Below are 22,865 nucleotides of genomic sequence, written 5' to 3'. Positions count from 1 at the left end.
GCCTCAGTTTCTTTGTGAAATAGGGATGACAATCCCTGACCTTCTGAGAGGCGTTTAAAGCATAAAATGATATAGCACTGCCCTGGCACATGATGGATGTCGAGTGAATATTTGTTGAATGAATGAAATAACCATAGCTCTGGTTCATTCATTCATTCATCAAATATTTGTTGTGTACCTACTATGTGCCTGGCACTATGCTAGCCACTGGGGATATGGTGGTAAGCACTAAGCCCAATTCCTTGGAGCTTACAGTCTAAGTGGGGATATAAGGAATAAGGGACATAATGCCTGTCAAGTTTGTAGCACATAGTAGGTCCTTAATAACAAGCTGCTGACTTTGTTACTCAGGGCCTTCTAGTGGTATTGTTTCCGTTGGGTAAGGTGGAGATGGCCTTAGTAATTAATTCGTTAATTGATCCAAGAAATATTTATCGAGTGCCTACTGTGTGCCAGCTCTAGAGTAGAATACAGTGGTCAACAAAACAGATGAGGTCTTGCTCACCTGGAACTTACATTTTAGTGGGAAGACAGGCAGTAACCATGAACAAATAAACAAGAAAATGCCAGTTGGTGATTAGTGCATGAAAACAACAAGCATGCTTCAGAACTAAGGACAGCTCTTTGCAATCCTGCCCCCTGCAATTTAGTTTTTCTTTCTTTTTTTTTTTAATAAGAACTTTACTGAGATGTAATTGACATACCATACAATTCACCCATTTAAAGTATACAACCAATGGTTTCTAGTATATTCACAGAGTTGTGCAACCATCACCATAATCAATTTTAGAATATTTTCACCCAAAAGAAACCCTGTACATTTTAGCACTCGTCTCCCACTTCCCACTTCCCTTCCAGATCTAGGCAATAACTAATCTTCCTTCTGTCTCTATAGATTTGTCTTTTATGGAAATTTCATATAGATGGAATTACACAGACTTCTGTTTCTGGTTTCTTTCAGTCAACATATTGTTTTCAGATTCAACCATGCTGTAGTTGAATTATCAATAATTCGTTTTAAAAATTGCTGAATAATATTCCATTTACCACGTCATACCACGTTTTGCTTATCCAGTCACCTGTTTATAGACATTAAGGTTGTTTCCATTTTTTGGCTATTATGAGCAATGCTGCTATAAACATTTGTGTACAAGGTTTTGTGTGAACGTTTTAAATTCTCTTGAGTATATACCTAAGAGTAGAATTACTGGGTTATACGATAATTCTATGCTTAACCTCTTTTGGAACTGCCAGACTTTTTCCATAAGCTGGTTGCACCATTTTACATTCCTTCCAGCAGTATGTGAGGGCTCCAGTTTCTCCACACCCTCATCAACACTTGCTATTATCTGTCTTTTTGATTATAGCCATCCAGTTGGGGTAAAGCGGTATCTCACTGTAGTTTTTTTTTGCATTTCCCTAATGGCCAATGCTTTTAAGCATCTTTTCATATGCTTGTTGCCCAGTTGTATGTCTTCTTTGGAGAAATGTCTATTATATTCTTTCCCCATTTTAAAATTGGGTTATTTGTCTTTTTTATTATTGAGTTTTAAGAGTGCTTTATATATTTTAGATGCAAGCTTCTCATCAGGTATATGATTGGCAAATATTTTCTCCCGCTCTGTGGATTGTAGCCATTTAATTTTAGTGATGCTACCTCTATTTAGAAGTCCTCATCCCTCTTTGGGCCTGTTTTAAAAATGTACCTAGAAACAGATCAAGAAAAATTGCCATGGAAAAGACAGTGTGTTACTTACTGCTCCCAAGATGAGGGGGCATGCCACACCACACAGAGCCACATGGGGAAGCCCCAGAAGAAAGCATGGCCAAAACATTTTTGGGGGTGTTCTACGGGAAACATTGAGAAAGGCAGGGTATGTAGGCTTAAGATTGGCTAGTTTGAATAATTTCAGCAGGCTCTGGGGCACAGGGGTGCCCCCAAGTTATCCAGTGCCTGGCCCTGGGGTGATTAAGGCAGGGGGATAGTGGCTCCACCCAATAATGTTTGGAGTATGGACTCTGGATTGGCTGGTTTGCAAAAGAAAGGCATGCTCCTGGGTGAGTCATTTGCTATCTCTAAGAAATGGCTAGTCCTGGGAGGGGTGGTATCTCTCCAGTCAGTGAGGCCCCAGATGGCAGAGCATCAAGTATACAAAGAAATAAGGAAATAAAGTGAATTCAGGGCCTCTCTTTGTAACCTGCCCTTTGGGAGAGGAAGCTTGTCTTAGGGTACGGGGCTTTGCTCATGGCCTTTCTTCTCCCTGTCAGGAAGATGACTGATTACATCTCGGCCATCATTGAGCTGAGCGCACTGGTGGTCCGGCGTCAGTATCGCCTGCATCACCACATTGACTTCATCTATTACCGTACAGCAGACGGACGGCGTTTCCGGCAGGCCTGTGACACCGTGCATCACTTCACCACGGAGGTCATCCAGGAGCGGCGGCGGGCGCTACACCAGCTGGGGGCTGAGGCCTGGCTTAAGGCCAAGCAGGGCAAGACCTTGGACTTCATAGATGTGCTGCTCCTGGCCAGGGTGAGGCTGGACCCTGGAGGGTGGAGCTCTGCCCAGGACAGCCTCCTCATGAGCTGCAGCAATTGTGCAAAATGATAAACATCCAAACTTACATGGATTTAGAATGCAGGCAGATGCAAAACACGTAAGACTGTCTTCGTTCGTTAGCGTTGCCGTAAAAAAGCGCCACACACTGGGTGGCTTAAATGACAGAAATAAATTTTCTCAGTGTTGGTTTCTTCTGAGGCCTCTCTCCTTGGCTTGTAGCTGGCTGTCTTCACCTGTGTTTTCACATTGTCTTCCCTCTGTGCATGTCTGTGTCTTCATCTCCTCTTCTTATAAGGACACCAGTCATATTGGATTAGAGCCCACCCTAATGACCTCATTGTAACTTAATCACCTCTGCAAAAGGCTTATCTCCAAATTAGGTCACATTCTGAGGTACTGGGGGTTAGGATTTCAACTTAAGGGTTCTGGGGTGGGGCTGGGGAGGGACAGAATTCAGTTCACAATACAAAGATGCAATACAAGACCTTGAAGAAATGTGACACTGGCAGAGATAGGTGGTCACCTATTTGTGGTGCTTCTGTGGAGTTTCTGAGCAGCACCTGGGTTCTGGATTCAGACAGTCCTGGATTCCGGTTCGATAATAGCTCTGCTGCTTCGTGGATGTTTGACCTTAGTCATCTAAGTCTTCCCTCTGAGCCTCAGTTTCCTCATTTACAGCATGACGATCGTAAGACCTGATCACAAGATGGTTGTCAGGCATCTGGCAGGATGCTTGGCGCTAGGAGCTGCTGAAGAAATACAAAGTCCCTTCTTCCTCTTATCTTTGGCTCTCTTTCCATCTTTCTTAGACAAGTTGCATACATCTATCTGCCTGGAATCCTTTCCCCTGCAGCTTGGCTTAAGATAAAGAAGGGGGTGTCTTGACTTTGGAAGAACTCCTAGGATGTGGCGGGTGGGATGAAGTGAGCTGAGCAGAGTCTGCTGCCCATTCCAGGATGAAGATGGGAAGGAACTGTCAGATGAGGACATCCGAGCTGAGGCAGACACCTTCATGTTTGAAGGTGAGGACATGGGGTGTGGCTGGGGAAGGATGGGAAGGGGCCCCATTGTCTGAATACAGCATCTCCTCTATCTTTGGGCAGCATCCATTTAAGCTCCTTACCTGCCTGCAGGTCATGACACGACATCCAGCGGGCTCTCGTGGGTGCTGTTCAACTTGGCCAAGTACCCAGAGTACCAGGAGAAGTGCCGGGAAGAGATCCAGGAAGTCATGAAAGGTCGGGAGCTGGAGGAACTGGAGTGGTTAGTCTGGGGTCATGGGGGTAGTGGGGGCAGGTTGAGTTCAAAGCCTTGAGTATAAATCTCTCTGCTCTACCACTTACTGACTGTCTAACCTCAGACAAGTCACTTAAGCTTCTTGAATTTCAACTTCTTCAACTGTAAATTGGGGATGACAAGTCACGCGTATGCCTATCTCATAATGCAGGAGTTAAGAGTGTCTTAGTCAGCAATGGTTGCAATAATGCTGCCTAACAAACAGCCCCCTAAGTTCAGTGGTTTGCAGCAAGCATTTATTTATTGCTCTTGTCTGCACATATTTCTTGCTCTTGTCTGCATATTACTCTTGTTACTCGGGGCTGCACTGAGTTGAGTGGAGATGCTTCCAAGCTTAGGTTTGGGTTCAGGTTTTTTCCACGCCTCCTCATTTTTCATGGACCAGCAGCCACACTGGGCATGTTATCCTCAAGACAGACTCCAGAAGCACAAAGAACCACACAACTTAAAATCTCTGCTTGCATTGTAACATTCCATTAGCTAAAGCTTCCCTGGTGGCGCAGTGGTTGAGAGTCTGCCTGCTGATGCAGGGGACACGGGTTCGTGCCCCGGTCCGGGAGGATACCACATGCCGCAGAGCGGCTGGGCCCGTGAGCCATGGCCGCTGAGCCTTTGCGTCCGGAGCCTGTGCTCCGCAACGGGAGAGGCCACAACAGTGAGAGGCCCGCATACCGCAAAAAAAAAAAAGCAAGTCATCGGGCCAATCCCACCATGAATGGGGTGGGACATATGCTCCAGCCATCCGAGCAGAAGATACTCAGAATCACATGGCAAAGGGCATAGTGTAAAATTCCAATGTGGGGGGAAGTGTAAGAATCAGGAATAATAATCCGATTTACTTCAGATGTGTGCTGTGTGGAGCTGATTCTGGGTGATGCAAAGAAAACACAGCATTGAACAGTGAGAAAGTTCCTTTTGGTTCATTGTCAGCCATTTGGATTATGACCTCAGGGAGACACTTTCAGTTGGTACCATTGTGTCTTTAACACCTTGCTAATCCTTGCTAATCTGCCTTTTTAACAAAGGGAGAAGGTACCTCAGTTTCTGAGAATTGGGCAGGAGGTGGTATCTAGCCAGAATTTAACACCTGTCTTCTGTTTTCCCAGTGGTGTTTATATTTATGGATACCTTTATGCCAGGCATGCCATTTGCCCTTTATGGTAGCAACAGAGAGTTTCTATGAAAGATAACCTGTTAGTGTAAAGAAAACAATCTAGATCATTAACCAAGGGTTATAATTAATCCAGTTTTTTTTGCCCTGAATTCCAAAGGAAAAAAAAACTAATGTACTGTAAGAAGAGGATGTATGGGTTTATAAATACTGAAATTGATCTATACAGGCTGGTAAATCGCTGCTACCCCAGGTCCCCCTGGCTGTCCTGGCACCTCCCCAGGGATGCCCCCTGACCTCCACATAATTCATCAGTTAAAGGGTTAATGCTGGGCTCACAGACGTCCGGCTAGTGCTGCTGTGATTGGTCAGGGGTCAGATATTTTACTTGCTGAGGGTTAGAGGTGTGTGCAGGGCACAACTGCAAATGCCTGAAGTTGGGGCAAGTCTGAGATCCTGGACTGGTTTCCTGCAGCTGCTCCTAATTGCCTGTGCACATGTGTGTGTATATGTGTCTGGGGAAGGGAGTGGCACCATGGCCTGGACCCTAGTTACCCACTGTTCCACATTCCCCAGGGATGACCTAACCCAGCTATCCTTCACCACCCTGTGCATCAAGGAGAGCCTCCGCCAGTTCCCACCTGTGACCCTGATCTCCCGCCGCTGCACGGAGGACATTAAGCTCCCAGATGGGCGCATCATCCCCAAAGGTGCCCTCTATGTGCTCCCTGCTGCCTGCCTGCTCTGTTGCCTATGGGGTCCTGGCCATGCCTGCCCCAGGTGCACGGTCCTTGTAGGCAGTTTATAGCCTGTTGCTTCTGGGGTGATGGGGGAGACTCAGTTGTGTGTGCTGGGGAGATAGAGGTTGGTGAGTCCAAGCAGAAAGGAAGGAGTGGGTGTGGCAGGGTGGGTCCTGTGAGGGTGCAGGTAGGGAAGGGTTGATTTCATTCCATTGCCAGATACTCCCTGGAGACCAGGCCCTGTCCTGGGTGGTGCTGGGCATCTAGAGAAGCCTCATCCCCAGGCCCAAGCTTTGAGTACCACCCAGACTGGGGAAGATACATCAGGGCACAGACATTCCCAGACACATGGGGTGAGGAATGGGCTAAGGGGAGGGACAGAGGCTGGAGCAGCCCCAAATAAGGAGCGATGGCTGTATCTGGGGGTGGAATGCAGGGAGATAGGTGTATCTGGGAGGGAATGCAGGGAGGGCTGCCTGGAAGAGATAACGTGAGAGGTGAGGCTTGCGGGTTGGAAATGAGAGCATGTTTATGGAGCAGAGCCTCAGGGTGCAGACAGTGAAAGGCCTTGAATGCCAGGTTGAGGCACTTGAACTTGATCCTCAGGGCAGTAGGGAGCCATGGGAGGTATTTGAGCTGAGGAGGAGCAATGTCAGATATATGAGTGAGAAAGATCCCTGTGTGGCCAGGATGGCAGCTAGAAAGATGGTGATGGGAACCTCTTATGGAGAAGCAGGGGGAGTGGATGGGGCAGCAGAATGTTTAAGGAAAGGATGGGAAGGAAAGGGTGGCAGATGGCTTGTGGGAATAGCATGGCTCCAGGGAGAGCCAGGGAGGCGTAGGTCTCCAGAGGAGGTCCTGGTTTCCCTCGGTTCCACTGACCCAATGACCCCACCCCTCCCCACAGGAATCATCTGCCTAGTCAGCATCTATGGGACCCACCATAACCCTACAGTGTGGCCTGACTCCAAGGTGAGCTCCTGCCCCAACCCTCTCTTCTCTCAGCTTCTTTCTTCTCAGAAGGGGCAGTCCTTGGTCAACAAGGCCTCCCCTCCCTTCCCCTCCTCCCCAGGGAGCCAGATGGCAGGGCTGGGTGTAGGGCTTGAGCCCTCCTCCCATTTATTCACCCATTCACTCTTAATTCATTACATCAGCAAATCTTTATGGAGCATCTCCCGTGTGTCAGACCCAGTGCTGGGCACTGAGGCCAGAGGAAGATACTGTCTTTGCTCTCACGGAGCTCACAGTGAAGTGCAGAGGAATAAAATAAGCTGATAAACAAGATCATTTTGGATATTGATAAATGCGCAAAGGAAACAAAACTGGAGTGGGTCGGGGGGTGGGGGAGAGAACTTTAGCTCACACGGTGAGGAAAGGCCTTACCAAAGAAGAGATGTTTGAGCTGAAACTGAAAACATTCACACTGAAAAGTGAGGAGCAGGGAAAAGTGTGTTCCACATGAAGGAAACAGCAAGTGCGAAGGCCCTGTGGTGGGAATGGGAAGGAGACAGGTGGGGCTGGCTTGTAATGAGGTTCTGTCTGTCCTGCTGGTCTGGTCCCCAGAGGCTGAGGGCGGGAACCAGGTTGGGATGGCTGAACCAGCCCTCAGGCTCACCCCCAGTCTGCTCTTGCCTAGGTGTACAACCCCTATCGCTTTGACCCGGACAACCCACAGCAGCGCTCCCCGCTGGCTTACATGCCCTTCTCTGCAGGACCCAGGTAACTTATATTTTCCCCAGTCCAGGTGAAGCGTAGGAGGAACATCGAGGTCAGTGGAAGATCAGGGATGCACCCATCAGGAGCAGAAACCACGTCCACTCGGGTGTCCCCGCCAATCCGGTACCCTTTTTGTGCCCTCAATACACCAGGAAGCCCCCAAATCAGACTCTGCTGTATCATCCATGGGTACCAACTATCTACTGTATGCCAGGCCCTGAGTTCTGGGCTCACATGCTCCTAATGGCTCTATGATGCCTTTGTCTGGAAGTTGAGGTTCAGAGGGGGAGGTCATTTACCACATCCCAGGGACCGCGCACACACAGAGGCTGGGCCTGAGCTCCCTGTTCCCTGTCCTTCAGGAACTGCATCGGACAGAGCTTCGCCATGGCTGAGATGCGCGTGGCCGTGGCGCTGACGCTGCTGCGCTTCCGCCTGAGCGTGGACCGAACGCGCAAGGTGCGGCGGAAGCCCGAGCTCATTCTGCGCACAGAAGATGGCATCTGGCTCAAGGTGGAGCCGCTGCCTCCGCGGGCCTGCGGGTCGGCGCGCCCCTGAGGATCCCCGGGGGCCCAAGCCCCGCCCAGAGAGGCCCAGGTTCCGCCCCCGAGGGCCCAGGCCCCGCCCTCAAGATCCTGAGGGCATAGACCACGCCCGTCGAAGTCCAGGCTCATTAAGCAGCCTGGTGGCGCAGGTCACACCCACTTAAGGCAAGGCTCCGCCCCTGGAGGGTCTGATCCCGCCCCCTGAGGTCCAGGTCCCGACCGCTGAATGCCAGTTTCTGCCCTCTTGTTTCAAGGACCAGGATTGGCCACTCCCCTCGGGTTTAGGCCCCGCCCCAGCATCCTTCGGATTCAGGCCTTCAGGCTCCGCCCATTGAGCCTTCCAAGGACCTAAGACCTGACACCTAAGGCCTCCGGGATACAAGCCCAGTCTACTTCAGATCCCGGCTGGCTTTTAAACTGAGGATTTGAGAACTGGAGCCTGAGATCAGAACCTTGAACCGAACATCACCTTCTTGAGGCCCCCAGCTCATGTGGATGAACTCCTCAGGAATTGGGTTGCATCCCAGGGCCCACGCTGTTTGTTGTTGATTTGTAAACCCAGACTCTCCCTTTCAAGCTCCTTCCTTCCTCCCTTGCTCAAAGGCCCTTTGCTGAGTGTCCTGATTTTTGCAGAATAAAAGCAAGGGATGCAGACATCCCCCATCATCCATCCCCTAGCCAGGTCAGATCCTTACACCTGGATTCCAGCAAGGAAATGAGGGGTCCTGGACAGTTGGGAAGCTGTGGGCTAGGAGGCTGGGAAGCCATTTGTCTTCGGACATAAACTCAGACTTTTGGGGACAGTTTGTGCATTCATTTATTTCAACATACTGCATAGTAAGTGTCTGCTGGCACTGGGCCAGGAGCACAACACCAGGCAAATTTCTGCCCTCAGGAGGTTGGGGGGGGGCATATGTTGGACAAATAATTCCATGGGTAAAATTATTTGCGACCTGTGACAAGAGAGGCCTTGGTGCTGCACAAGCATAATGGGGGTGGAGGGTGGCTCAAGGAAAACTACTCTGATGCTGAAGTTGGAGTAAAAGTTGAGTGGTGACAAGAGAGAAAAGAGCATTCCAGGCAGCAGGAACAGCATCTGCAAATGTCCTGAGGTGGGAGAGAGTGTGGTATGCTTGTGGAACTCACAAGGGGCCAGGGTGGCTGGATCTGGGGAGTGGGGGCAGAGTGGAGGAATGGTGCGCAGGGCCCAACAGCACAAGAACTGTGGGCCGCATCACAGTTCAGGCTTTATGCAGAGGGTAATAGGGAGCTATAGAGTGTGTGTGAGCAGGGGCAGGGGAGGTTATGGTCAGATCTGGGCTGTCAGGGAGGTGGCTGGGAAAGGGTGTACAGGGGGCTGGAAACTCAGGGAAGAGAGAGGCTGAGTTTGTGGGGAGAGGAGGGGTGACTATCTAGCTGTGAGGGCTGAGGGGAGAGAGGAGGTAAGGGTGATTGCCAAGTCTTTGACTGGGGGAGTAGTGCCTGATATGGTGCTATAGAAGGTGGGCCAATGACAATAATCATATAATAATCATATTAATTCATCAAGTATTTTTTGAGCATCTGCTGTGAGCCAGGCAGTGTTTGAATCCTTGCGTCCTTGACATTCTAGAGGGGGAAACAGATGACAAGTGATAAATAAGCAAATAAATAAGTTCACACAGCCTTGGAGGTCATTGAAAGGATTTTGAGTTTTATTGTGACAGAAGTGGGGAGCCATGGAGGGTTCTGAGCAAAGGAGGGACAAGATTTGTCTTACAGTCTTGGGTTGCTACATTGAATAGAGACTGTGGCAAGGATGGGATGAGGGAGATCAGATTGGTGGGGGGGTGATGTGAGATGATGGTGCCTCTACCCAAGCTGGGAGCTGTAGAGGTGCAAAGGGGTGGTTGGATTATGATGAGAAATGATTGTTTCATGAAGGTAGTGCTGGCAGGTCTGCAGATGGTTGGAATGTGGGGTTTGGGAGGATGGGAGGACCCCATGTTTGGGTCTGAGCACCTGGAAAGATGGAAACACTATCAGTTGAGATGGAGAATCCCAAATGGAGTAAGTGGTGTTTTTTTTTTTTTGGTGGGTGGGGGGAGTGAGGTGGGGGTGAGATCAGCCTGTTAGTTTGAGCCAGGAGGAGCTGGAGATGTCAGGCTGGCGGGTGGATAGATGGGTCCTGAACTTGGGAGAGAGTTCAGGGCTGGTGATGTACATCTGGGGAGGCTCAGTGTTTACATGTTATTTTAAAAGCCTCAGGACTGGGTGAGATCATCTGGGGTGTGTGTGTGTGTGTGTGTGTGTGTGTGTGTGTGTGTGTGTGTGTGTGTGTGTACAGAGGAGGGGTTTAAGGACCAAGCTCCAGGGGTATCCAGAGTTAATAATGAGATATGAATCGATTGAATGCTTCCTGTGTGCCCTTCCCAGATATTCTCATTTAATTCTCAAGGGAACTCTTATCATGAAATGGGTACTGTCACTATCTCATTTAACAGAGGGGGAAACTGAGTTCCCCACAGTGAAATGACTCACCTAAGGTCCTACAGCGATATCCTTGGGACCTCAGAGGGGGCCCTGAGTTCTTTCCTACCCCATCTCTCGGGCTCCTCGTCCTGGCTGGGTCCCTAGCCCCTCTTTGCCCAGAAGAGGGTGTCCGCAGGGATGGGGTAGGGTTGGGGGGGCGTGGAGGAGATAAGGCAAACCTAGGATGCCGATCCTGGGGCGCCCCCAGGTGGCGCGTGGTGGGATCGTCGGCCGGAATCCCCTGTCCGAAGCTGCTCGCGGACTGAGTGGGAAACGTGCGATCCCTGGCCTTACAGGAGTCACCCGGCTCTTGCCGATGCTGCCTCTTCCACATCTTCGTCCGGACTCAGGGTCTCCAAGCGCGCATCATTCCCTAAACATTGTACCGGCCTCTCCCCACCCCACCTTCCCTTGCAACTCCATCAGACACCAGCAAAAATAACTTTGCCTTGGGAGGCGACACATGTGGGTTCAAACCCCGGCTCTGCACCTTATTAGCCGTGGGCTCGGCACGTGACTGCTCCTCTCTGCACCTCCGTTCTCCCCTGTCATGTGGATTTTACAGGATCATCATGCTTGTAATGTAGATCGACTTTCCGCTAAAGGCTGTGATGGTGAATGAAAGAGACAGGGAGGAAGGGAGGAGGGCCCGGGAACTACAGGCTCTAAGGCATCTGGTCTCCACTAGTTCGGCGTGTGTGTGTGAGCGTGTGTGCACGCGCAGTCTTGTGTGACTTGGTATGTTGGGGCGCATTTGGGTGAATATGTGAGCATGCATGTGTGTGCAAGTATGTGAGTGTGTGTATGTAAGAGTCAAAATGTGTGTGATTGTGTGAGTACATGTGTGCTGTGTGTGAGATTGTGTGTGCATGCATCAGTGTGTGCATGTGTGTGTGGCTGTGTGTGGATGGGTGTGTTGGGAAGAGAGGAGAGGAGACTCTCACTCACCAAATGACTGTCACTGTCCACATCAGGCTGTGTTCATTGCAGGAGCTGCTGTCCAAACCTCCCTCCCTTCTGCTTGCAGCAGGCAGGACATTCTGGAGAAATAATGCCCTTGGAAGCAGCCCTGATGGAGGACTGGTGGGTGCATGTTCTCTGCTATCTCCCAGAGGGACTGAGCCCCAAGTGCCCACGGTGGGAACTTCCTTGATAAAACACCTTTTACCTGCTGCCTTCCCTTTTCTGTCTCATTTCCCCACTATCTTACTAGCATTTCCTGGAATCACCTCCCAAGGAAACAATTTACAGTTGATTTCTTTTCTCAGGGACACCTCCAAATAAAGTATTATCACTCGAATCCTTGCATCAGAGTTTACTTCCAGGGAACACAAACTAAGACACATACATGGGTTCACTTCTCTAATTCCTATAGACCTAGTCTTATGCCCTTTTTACCAAGAAGGAGATGAGGCTCAGAGAGGGCTAGTTGCTTGCCCAAGGTCACACAGCTGGAGAGTGGGCAAAGGTGGGCTTTGACTGGGCTTTCTGACCCCAAACCCAGTGCTTTCTCCCCTCCTGGGAGCCTTCTCCTTGCTAAGGGCTGTGGGAATGAACGGGGTGGGGCCTGTAAACAGCCAGTAAGGTCCCTGATGTGTGCACCAGAGGGACCCGAAGCTCATGCCTGGTGCCCATGTCCTCATTCTGTCATAAAATAAGAGAAATAATGGCAAACACCAGGCGTGGTGCTGACCTTGTGTCAGGGAATGTTGTTGTAAGCACTTTATTATTTATCTCCTCTCTCTCTCTCTCTCTCTCCAAATATTACCTGGGAAAAAGTTCCACTCGGCTTCTGCTCCCCAACCCCCAGCCCAGCAGTTTGGTGTGATGTCTTTTTAGTTTTAAAAAATTGTGTATACGAGCATTTTCAATGTATGTACAAACATTATGCACACATAACTATTTTTTGAGTACTCCAAATATATTGGGAAATATATCTGTTTGTGAACTTTTATTGTATAATGAACTCCCAGAAAGTTTAGTAGTTTAAAATGACCAACTTTAGTTTGCTTACAAACTTATAATTTGGATAGGGCTCCACTGGAGCAGCTGAAGATCCACTTCCAAGATAGCAATTTGGTAATGGCTATTGGCTGGGGGCCTCAGTTCCTCTCAGCGTAGTGCCTCTCCAGTGGGGTGGCTTGGGTTTCCTCTTAACATGGCAGCTGGGTCCAAGAGGGTGTATTCCAAGAGGACTTGAAGGAAGCTGCAAGGCTTCTTATGATCTAGACTCCCAAGTCCCCAAAGTCACTGAGGACAGATCAGGTTCAAGGAGAGGGGAATTAGACTTTACCTCTGTATCAGTCTGGCTTCTTCAGAGAAACAGAATGAACAGCATCTATCATCTATCTATCTATCTATATCTATTTACATCTATCATCTATCCATCCTCTGTTTATACATATATATTTATCTTAAGATTTCTCTATGATATAAATCTTATCTGTAAATTTATGTCTTGAGATTTATATATTTATCTTAAGATATATAATACAGATATTTATTTTAAGGATTGGCTCATGCAATTCTGGGAGGGCTGTCAAGTCTGAAATCTGTAGGACAGCTTGAAACTCAGGCAGGAGTTCATGCTGCAGTCTTGAGGCAGAATTTCTTCTCTGGGAGACCTCAATTTTTGCTCTTAAGGCCTTCAAACTGATTGCATTAGGCCAATTTACATTTAAGTAAAGGAGTATAATTTACTCCTTTACTTAAAATCAACTGACTGTAGATGTTAACTATATCTACAAAACACTTTCTCAGCAACACCTAGGTAAGTGTTTAACTAAATAACTGGGTACTATAGTCTAGCCTAGTTGACAAACAAAAAAAATAATCATCACAATCTCTTAAGGAGAGGGGCAGCAAACAGTTTGCTGCTATCTTTAATCTACCACTTGGGGAGGAGAGGGGGACAAATGGTCTTTTTTCTCACTGTTGTGGCCTCTCCCGTTGCGGAACACGGGCTCCGGACGCGCAGGCTCAGCGGCCATGGCTCACGGGCCCAGCCGCTCCGCGGCATGTGGGATCTTCCCGGACCAGGGCACGAACCCGTGTCCCCTGCATCGGCAGGCGGACTCTCAACCACTGTGCCACCAGGGAAGCCCTAAATGGTCTTTTTTTTATAGCAGTATACTTCCCAATGGTCCGTTCTCCAAGCCTCCCTACTGTGGCTTGGGGTGGTCCTTGGTGGTCAGGCTAGTTTTTGTGAACAATCATCACCCAATAAACAGAGGGGGGCAGAGGAGTATGAAGATGAGGAGGAGGAAGGGGAGGAAGGAGACTATTAATGATTACATTGCCTACAATAATACACCCTAGTGGTTTTTCCTAGCTGTGTGTGTCCTCTGTACTTTTCCTAAGTTTCCTCCAGGCTTTCTGGCTCCCAAACCAGTTTGTTTGATCTGCCACCTGGGCCAGGAATCTGGCAACTCTGCCAGCTGTTCCTGCCTTCAATGTGGCCTCAGGGGCCTGTCTGTTGTTGATCTCAAACCTGCTTTGGGGCTGAGAGTTGGGTCAGATTTCATCAGCCACTATGGGTCTCCAGTATGGCTGGTTCCTGCTGCCCCCACCAGCCCTGATTATCTCAGCACATTTAAGGACAGAAGTAAGAATGAACGTGTTTAAGAACGAACATGTGTGCCCCACTCTGTGCTGGGTCTTTACAGTCCTGGCATGGCTTCAGGGGACAGTCTTTATTGATGACCCACTTTTCCCTGTCATTCAGGTTTCTGCTCAAAGGTAACCTCCTCAGGGAGGGCCTCCCAGATTGCCCCGTCCAGAGCAGCCTCCTTGGTCACTTTCTAGCATGTCTCACTCTGTTAATTTCCTTCATTACTACCACCATCTGACTTGGTCTTATTTCCTTTTGGCTTCCCTCATCAGACATGAGCACAACAATCCAGAGACCTTGTCTATCTTGTTTATCCCATGTCCTGAGTTCTAGCAGTGTGCCTGGTACAGAGTAGTTGGTCAAGCACAGTTTTGTTGCTGAGGAATGAACTACCTGGGTGGTATAAATCCACTTCTCCATTTACAGAGGAGGACATGAGGCTTAGAGAGGGCAATTGACTTGCCCAAGGTCACATAGCTAGTGAGTGGCAGCACTTGGATTTGAACTCAGTTCTGCTGAATCCAGAACTTGTTCCTTCCCAACAGCCGAGGAAGGAAAGGTGAAACTCCAGCCATCAGGCAGCCTGCATGCTTCTTCCAGAGAGACTCCAGGCTGACTCCTGGGAGGTGTGTCTTTACGGTGACACCAAATAAGAACTGCTCATCTGTTTTGTGTGCCAGCTATGTGCCCCTCACCGTGCCAAATCCTTATTTCTTTTTAAAATTGTGCTTTAGTGATAGAAGTTATAGCAGCTCAGTGTGGATGAAAAATGCATTAGAGACTCCAATTCTACTTCCTCCAATTCCACTGTGTTGTGTGGATTCTACTGGATTTTTTCAATGCATATACAAACATGTGCACGCATACACGTTTACAAGTTTTGTTTATAATTGAACCTCTACTCACATACCATTTTGAAAGGTACTTTCCCCTACTCTCTCTGCCTGTGTCTGGTAAGACTCTTGCAACTCTCTGTGAGGTTATTTATTTATTCTTTTGGCCATGTTGCATGGCATGCAGGATCTTAGTTCCCCAACCAGGGATTGAACCTGTGCCCCCTGCAGTGGGAGTATGGACTCTTAATCACTGGACCGCCAGGGAAGCCCCGATGTGAGGTTTTATCAGCCCATTTTATGGATGTGAAGAGTGAGGTTCAGAGGGGTGGTGGGCTGTGCCCAAGTCTGGTGACTCACAGTGACTGCCCCCGCCAGGCTGGCACAGCTTTGCCCACTGCCTGGCTGTGGATGGCGGGTAGAACAACCCCTGGAGAAGGGGCAGGGGGTGAGAGGCTTCCCTCCTTCCAACACTGGCTGGGGGACATTCCATAAGCCAGGCTTGTGTGATTTGGCATTTGAGATGTTCCTTGTTTGATGAGAAACCATTGGGGACAGTCCAGCCTCCTCAGGCACAGAACAGAGTGTCCCCACCTGAGGCTTCCCGCCCCCCATGCTGTCTCCCTTTACCCTTCTACCATCTGATCCAGAAAGCTGGGAGACCCGGGTGATGGATCCTGCCCTCCGGTGGCCCCAGAGGCCTGCTGGGTTTTGAGTTCTTGGCCATGATGAAGGAATCTTCAACACCTGCTTCTGGATTGAATGTTGGACCAAATTTTGTCACCTTAGCTGTTTCTCCCAAGGACTCAGCAACTGCAGACACAGTGTGGGTGTTGAAAGAACAAGGACAGGCTTGCTTGTGTCTACTTCTGGGCACTTCACCCTGTGACCATGGGGCCCTTTCAACCACACAGTCCACTCTCCCTCTTCAGTTGGGTCCCTCTCAAAGGTCACCTCCTCCTGGAAGCCCTCATGTCCCTATCACTGTCTGGTACATTCTTGATCATTTATCTGATCATTGCCCTTCTCCCCCTTAGAGGAGCCCCTTGACAGAGAGGATGTCTGCTGTGCTTACTGCTTCATTCTAGCATCTAGAATTGTGCCTGGAACATAGTAGATGCTCAATAAACACATAGCCACAGAGACCTGGCAAGTACAGATTTTTCTCCTCATTTTACAAATGAAAAGACTGAGGGAACAGACAGGGTAAATTTTCCTAAGATACCTTGCAGAGCCTGACTCAGGTCTCTTAAAGCAGTGACTCTCAAACTTTAACAAGCACAGGAATCTCTGGGATCTGGTTAAAACATAAATTCTGATTCGGTAGGTATAATCCTGCGGCAATGATCTGTCACTTTGTAATGAACAGACCCCAAAACTCAGTGACTTAAAACAGTGACTATTTTTTCTTATGATTCTGCATGTCGACTGAGCTCAGATGGATGGTTCTTTTGTACCATGTGATGTCACCCAGGGCTGTGGTCATCTGGAGGCTCAGCTGTGCTGGACCATCCAGGTGGCTCCCTCACGTGGGTGGCAATTGACACTAGCTGTTGGCTGAGAGATCAGCTGGGGCTGTTGGTCAGAGCTTTTTCATGGGGCTTGGGCTTCCTTATCGCATGGCGACTGGGTTCTAAGGGGGAGTGTTTGAAGAGCAAATGTAAACTTAAGCCACCAGGTCCTCCTCGAGGCCCATAACTAGCATGGCACCGCCTGACCACACAATGTTAGTTAAGCAGTAACAGGCCAGTCGAGATTCAAGGAGAAGAGAAATAAGCTCCTCCTCTTATTGGGGACAAGGGCAGAAAATTGCAGCCAACCCCTTTGCGGGTTGGAGCCCCCAGTTCTGCATCTCCTAGATGCTGCTGGTAAAGCCAATGCTGCTGGTCTGAGGACCACATTTTGAGGGGCTGGTTCTTAGCGTTCATGGCTATAAAGGTCCCTTTCTTCCCTAAACACGTAATGAGCACCCATCCTATGCCAGGATTCACTTTCACTAGTGCTGTCTTGTTGAATTACTTCTCCGTGTGGCTGGAGGGAGTTATTGCACCTCTCTGGACCTCTGTTTCTTCTTCTTTCCCTCTGCTTCTCCCGACCTCTATCTGGCTAGCCCTGCTGCCTCTCACCTACCTAGCCCCGCCCCTGGCTCTTCTCTGGATGGACCTGTCAGCAGGTGGATCCAACTCAGCAGAGGAGGGAAAGAATCTCGGGCAGCGCACCCAAACTTGCTGGAGGGAATGTGGGGTGGGGGTGGGGGTGGGGGTGGTGGGGGGAAATTTAGGCATTTTCCCCAACATTGTATTTGTTGCAGGAAGACTGTCCGAATCCTCTCATTCAGCAGCTCCATCCTTCAAACTCACCCTCATCTTGGAGCCTGACCACGAGGAGACCTCATGGGGGCTGAGGCCACTTTACAGGGAAATTTGGGAGCACGATCTGGATGTGATGTGTTCCCTTTTGTCCTTGTTCCCATTTCCGAGGTGGGAAGGCTGAGCCCGGAGAGGGTCGGCACAGCCCACAGTCACAGTGAGGATGCCCACTCAGGATCTCCCAGCTCTGCCCTCCCCTGTATGGACCCTGTTCTCTCTCTCGGCCCCTTGTAGCCTTACCCCTCGTGCCTCCAGGTGCCCTCTTCCGATTGGACCCTTTATCCCCTGAATCTGATGCAGGTAACCCCCAGCCAGGCTGGTTTCTCTCTTCCTGCTTCAGCAGTCATGTCTCGACCTAGGCCCTGGGCTGCTTGGAGGAAGGACTTGAACACCTTCCAGGCTGTGTGCTCTGGAGGGCAGAAGCTTCACGCCTCTGAGCTTCCCAATTCTGTGCTGAGAGATGGTGCATGACGTCTTCCCGGCCCACGCATGGAGAGGAGCCCTGGAGATGTTTGGGGACAAGACTGGGCAAGGCCCTGCTCACCTGCCACCTGAACATTCATGATTTTACTTGTCGCACCCTGGCCTTGGAAGGGCAGGGCTGGCTGTAAACTTGGGGGCGCAGGGTCATCTTTGCCCATCCCCCAACAAACCCATGTGGGAGGTGCCGAGTCCTGAGAGCGCAGTGTCTGCGCCATGTGACCCTGAGCTGGTTCCTCTCTGGCCTGCAGCCTCGGGTTTTAAGTCTTGGGCAGACGCCAGGCGAGGAGGAGGCAGCCAGGCGTGCAGGGATTGGCTGACTCGGCCAAGCCCAGCCTCCCTCAGTTCAGAGGTCGGACCAGGGAAAAGGCCTCCCAGGAGGAGGGCAGAAGAAGTTGTGATGGACAAGCTGCTCTGACAGAAGGTGCCAGGCTAGTGTTGGCGGGGCTGAGGATTCTGGCCTGGGGCAGGAAGTGTATGCTGCCCTAGACAGGGTGGCTCCCGGGAGAGAGCCGGCCCCAGGGATGATGGTTTCCTCGTAATTGGAGCCCCTGACAACCTTCCATTGATTCACCACTGATTCAGTTTGGGCATTTCTTCATGCGTCTCTTCCTTCCTTTCTTTCTTTCCTCCTTTCTTTCTTTCTTCCTTTTTTTCTTTCTTGCTCTTCTCTCCCTCTCCCCCTCCCCCTCCCCTCCCTCCCCCTCTGGGTCTCCCTCCCCTCTCCCAGACCTTGTCTGCCTTCTCTGAGCCCTTCTTGCCCTGTCCCCAGCACTCACCATCCCTGCCCCTCACTCCCTTTTTCCTGTCCCTCTATGTGTCTCTGCCTCACAGCTCACCATCAGCGCCCCTTTCCTCACCTTCAGGAGCTCACCCTCCACCGAGTCTGCCCTACAGGATGCTGCAGCTGAGCCTGTCCTGGCTGGGACTCGGGTCCTTGGCAGCCTCCCCATGGCTACTCCTGCTGCTGGTCTGGGCCTCCAGGCTCCTGGCCTGCAACCTGGCCTTGACCTACACCTGCTACAGCAATTTTCGCCGCCTCCAATGTTTCCCGCAGCCCCCAAAAGGGAACTGGTTTTGGGGTCACCTGGGCCTGGTGAGTGTGGATAGCAGGACGGTCTGGGGGATCAGGGTGGATGGATTTCCTGAGGGTTCAGGAATGGGGCTCAGGGACCTGGGGGTCTGGGATTGGGCTGGGGTCTAGGATGGTAGAGAAGTGAGGGAGACCTCTTGCCTCACTCCCCCACTGGGTCCAATCCTGTCCTCTCTGTTCACTCTATGCCCAATGCTTTTCTTGTTCTTACCTTTCCTCACCCCAAGCCTGTTTGGGGTCATGTTCCCGCCTGTCTTCCCCACATTAGTGCACATCTGAGAGGATCTCTGGGTGGACTGCAGAGAGCTGGGTCCCTTGGTGGCCTCACAGTCCCCGCTGCTCATCTTGAGGCCTCCTCAGGGCCACTGTCTGAGGTCTGTTCCCTGCCTGGCACATCTCTGTTGGCCTCAGGCCAGTGTCTGCTCCTCTGTGGGCTTCTGCTTCCCCACAAGAATTAACTAAGACCTCCACCCCATCTTCCCCGCGTGGTGGCACAGCTGGGTTGGAGGAGACGTGTGGGCAGTCTCTCCTCCTCCCCTTCCTCAGGAACCTTCCTTTTTTTATCTTGCCTTCCACGCCCAAGACATATCAGTGAGCCCCACTGCCCAATTTGGATAAAGGTGAACCACTCCCCCTTTCAGAAGGAACCACTCTGCCTTAATGGCCAAAATTCCTGGGCGGAGGCTTCTGGCCCACTTTCTTAACCTCAGCCCCAGAGGCCCTTCCTCTGTGCTGCACCAGCCTCCTTTTTGCCACAATCCACAATCACACTTAAGATTTTGTCATCACCCATAAAGGCACCACCTCCAAAGCCATTGATCTGAGGGCTACATTCTCTGACCACAACCCCTCTTCCTTCCATCTTCTTTTTTTCCCTCCTCTCCTGTCCTAGACCCTGCCAGGATGTCCAGTCCCCTCTACACCCCAGTTTAATGGCTTCCTTTCCATCCTACTTCCTTGGATACATCTAGCTTAGTTTCTCATCCTTTGCACATGGGCTGAAGTCTCTTGCCACTTGGGCTTTCCTTCATGGCTCTTTGGAAAAGCTTTGCCTTGTGTGAGCTCAACCCTTCATGTCCTCTGATCTCTTATCCGCGGTGATACGAGAGAAGGTCACAAAACAGGTCAGAGGGGTGACATGTACATCCCCACCTGCCTATTTCCAACGGACTTCATTCTGCACAAAACCTCTGGTCTGCTTGAGCTGCTGTCTCCTCGTGCACAGAGATGCTTTTGCTCATTGCCTCCCTTTCTCTGCTTGCTCTACCTGCTCCAGTCTGGTCCCCACCTCCATCATGCTCCTGCATGATGGCTGTGGCTTCTAGGTCTCCAAATCCCATGGACTCCGTTGGGCCCCATCTCATCCACCTCCCAGCAGCTCTCTGAGCTTGTGGACCACCCTTTCCTCCTGGAACCTCCTTTTCCTCTCGGCTGCTCCTTTGCTCCACCTTTGCATGTGGGGAAAGCCCCAGCATCCTAACCCCTTCTCCTTCTTCTCTCTATCCTGAGGCCATCTCCTTACCCAGAGCTCCAACTCCTAAGTGGACCATCAGTTCCCTCCATAAGTGAATTCCAAGTTCACTTCTCTCCTGAGCCCAAGGTTATGCATCCAGCTCCTTCCTCCTCTCCTCATGTGGGGGGTCTTATAAACACTTCATTCCTTGGTCAGAATCTGAACTCATGTCTCCCTCCCCAACCCTGCCCCTGCCCTCAGTCTAGTCCATCCTTCCAGTTGCCCACATCCCATACTTTGTGGCCCCTGAGCCTGCCTGTTCCTCTCACCCATGCATCTGGTCCTAATGTGCTGCCCCCCAAATCTCTCCTCGATGTCACCTCTCTGCATCTTCTGTCACCCATGGCTCCATCCACCATCATCTTTCTCCAGGAAGCCTCTCCCAGCCTACTCTCTGGTCTCTTCATTGCCGCTGTTGTACCCTCTTATCCACTCTCCCTTTAGCCCTGGAGAGATATTTCTGAAATTCAGTTTAGATCATGCCACTTTTTGGCTGAAAACTGTTCACTGACTCCTTATTGCTCTGAAGATAAAGACTAAATGTTTTCTGGCTCATCCCGGCTGTCCTCCTCAGCCTTGTGCATGTCATGGTCACTCTGAACTTCTGCTTTATCTCCTCAATGAACCAAGCCCTTCCCACCGCAGGGCTTTTGCTTGTGTTTCTCTTTTGCCTGGAAGCACTTTCCTTCCTGCGGTTACCCAGTGGATTCCTCCTTATCCATTTTCGACTCAAGTATAATTACCTTCTCTAAGCCTCCCTTGACCCCCACCGCCCCCAGACCCTGACCTATGGCTTAGCCCTGCTCATGCTTAAATAGATAATTGTTCAATTATTTGTTTATTATCCATCTCTCCCACTAGATGGCAGTTCTGGGGACAGACACGATATCTACAGTGGCCCAGCCCAGGGGCTGACATACAGAAGGCATTTAGCAAATGTTTGATAATGTTGTGGTGGAGGCCTGGGTAACTCGCCGTCACTTCCCTTTGTTATCCAAGGCCAAAGGCAGGAGCGTCCAGCTCCTCTCCCCTCCTCCCCCAGACCAGCTTGTGTCCAGCTCCTCTCCCCTCCTCCCCCAGACCAGCTTGTCACAGAACGGTATGTCCCAAGCTCATCGTAAAGTTTGCCTGAGATTATGGGTCTTGGGATGTTCTCAGAGAGCCCTGGAGGCAGCGGGAACATTACAAAGTTCCCACAGTTCTGATTCTCCCTCCAAGGGCTTGACTGTAGAGGTTGGTCTCAATCGCTCCTCTCTCCTACAGTCTCTCTTCCTGTGTGACCCTGGCTGAGTCCCTCTCCCTCTTTGGACTGATCTCATCAAGTGCCTCAGGGTCCTCAGGGAGGAGGGAGCAGGGTACAAAGGTGAAAAAGACTTATGTTCACCTACCTGGAACACCCCGGGGCTTGGATGGGGTGTCCTGAAGGACGGGAAGGGATGCCTCACCAGAAACCAACCCTCCCTTCTTCCCCTTTTGGGGGATATGGCCTCAGTTTCATTTGTAATTGACATGACTTATGGGAGTGTCCATGGGTTCAGGAGAGATAGATGGATGGCTCGGATGTAATACTATGAGAAATGTCTAGACAGGATGTACTAGATAGATAGATAGATAGATAGGATATAGTACTATGAGAAATGGATAGATAGACAGGATGTACTAGATAGATAGATGATAGATAGATAGATAGATAGGTAGACAGGTTGCACTATGCACAGAGCCTCGCCAACAGAAGGGGCTCATAGGTGAGAAGGACTGTCCTGATTGATAGGCAGAGTTCACGTGTGTCCCTTGGGGTCTGCCAGGGCTGGAAGGTCCAGGACCGTAGACCCTTTACCATGTAGAGAACCGAAGGCTATGCGGATGGGCCAGAACATGAAAGGATGTGGGACCAAAACACAGGAACAAGTCCTGAGGTTACCTGGCTACCCACAAACCTTTTCCATGTGGATCTCCTCCTGTGGCCGCCCCTGGGGCTGGAACCACTCCCAAGATGAGAAAACTCCATTTTCTCGAGCTAAAGTCATCCTCCCTGTGGGCAGAGAGCGTGTCTTCTCCCTGTGCCCTGGGATACATCATTGGGACTTGAAGAGGCTCCAGGACCCTCCCCCAGAGTGAAGGAGCGAGAGCAAGCAGCGATTCCCTCCATCTGTGCAGAATCCCACACACTGTCCACTGCAGAGGGTCCTTCTGGAGAGTGATGGCCCTTGCCTTGCCTGCAGGTCCCCCCCAATGGAGCAGGGCTTGAGGGACTTAACTCAGCTGGTGGCCACCTGCCCCCAGGGGCTTATGATCTGACTGGGCCCCATCATCTTCCTTATCGTTTTCTGCCACCCTGACATTGCCTGGTCTGTCACCAGCACCACAGATGCCCGCCTGGAACACATGGTAGTGGGTGCTGTGGCAGCATCTGAGGGCTCTGATCCCCTCCCTGGCAAGTTTCTGGGCAGCCCCTGCACGTCCCAGCACGCCCCCCCCTGCTCTT

At 50.5% G+C, this 22,865-nt stretch overlaps 2 protein-coding genes across 2 annotated transcripts in view; both read left to right on the top strand.

The window, feature by feature from the left end:
- CYP4F22 (cytochrome P450 family 4 subfamily F member 22) overlaps positions 1–8,762 on the top strand; it is a 28,356-nt gene extending 19,594 nt beyond the window's left edge. Inside the window, exons 7-13 of the mRNA XM_060006717.1 lie at positions 2,269–2,536; positions 3,519–3,585; positions 3,697–3,826; positions 5,547–5,680; positions 6,618–6,682; positions 7,347–7,429; positions 7,789–8,762. Of these exons, the coding sequence (XP_059862700.1) occupies positions 2,269–2,536; positions 3,519–3,585; positions 3,697–3,826; positions 5,547–5,680; positions 6,618–6,682; positions 7,347–7,429; positions 7,789–7,984 (943 nt within the window). The 3' untranslated portion in view covers positions 7,985–8,762. The remainder of the gene's footprint in view (positions 1–2,268; positions 2,537–3,518; positions 3,586–3,696; positions 3,827–5,546; positions 5,681–6,617; positions 6,683–7,346; positions 7,430–7,788) is intronic.
- Positions 8,763–18,672: 9,910 nt separating this feature from the next.
- Positions 18,673–22,865, top strand: part of LOC132421877 (cytochrome P450 4F2-like) — a 68,361-nt gene continuing 64,168 nt past the window's right edge. The window contains 2 exon segments of the mRNA XM_060006716.1: positions 18,673–18,874; positions 22,608–22,739. Of these exon segments, the coding sequence (XP_059862699.1) occupies positions 18,673–18,874; positions 22,608–22,739 (334 nt within the window).

Source organism: Delphinus delphis, chromosome 3 (genome assembly GCF_949987515.2).
Source record: "Delphinus delphis chromosome 3, mDelDel1.2, whole genome shotgun sequence".
NCBI lineage: Eukaryota > Metazoa > Chordata > Mammalia > Artiodactyla > Delphinidae > Delphinus > Delphinus delphis.
Note: the sequence above shows the minus strand (reverse complement) of the source record. Positions and strands in the feature narration are given on the sequence as shown.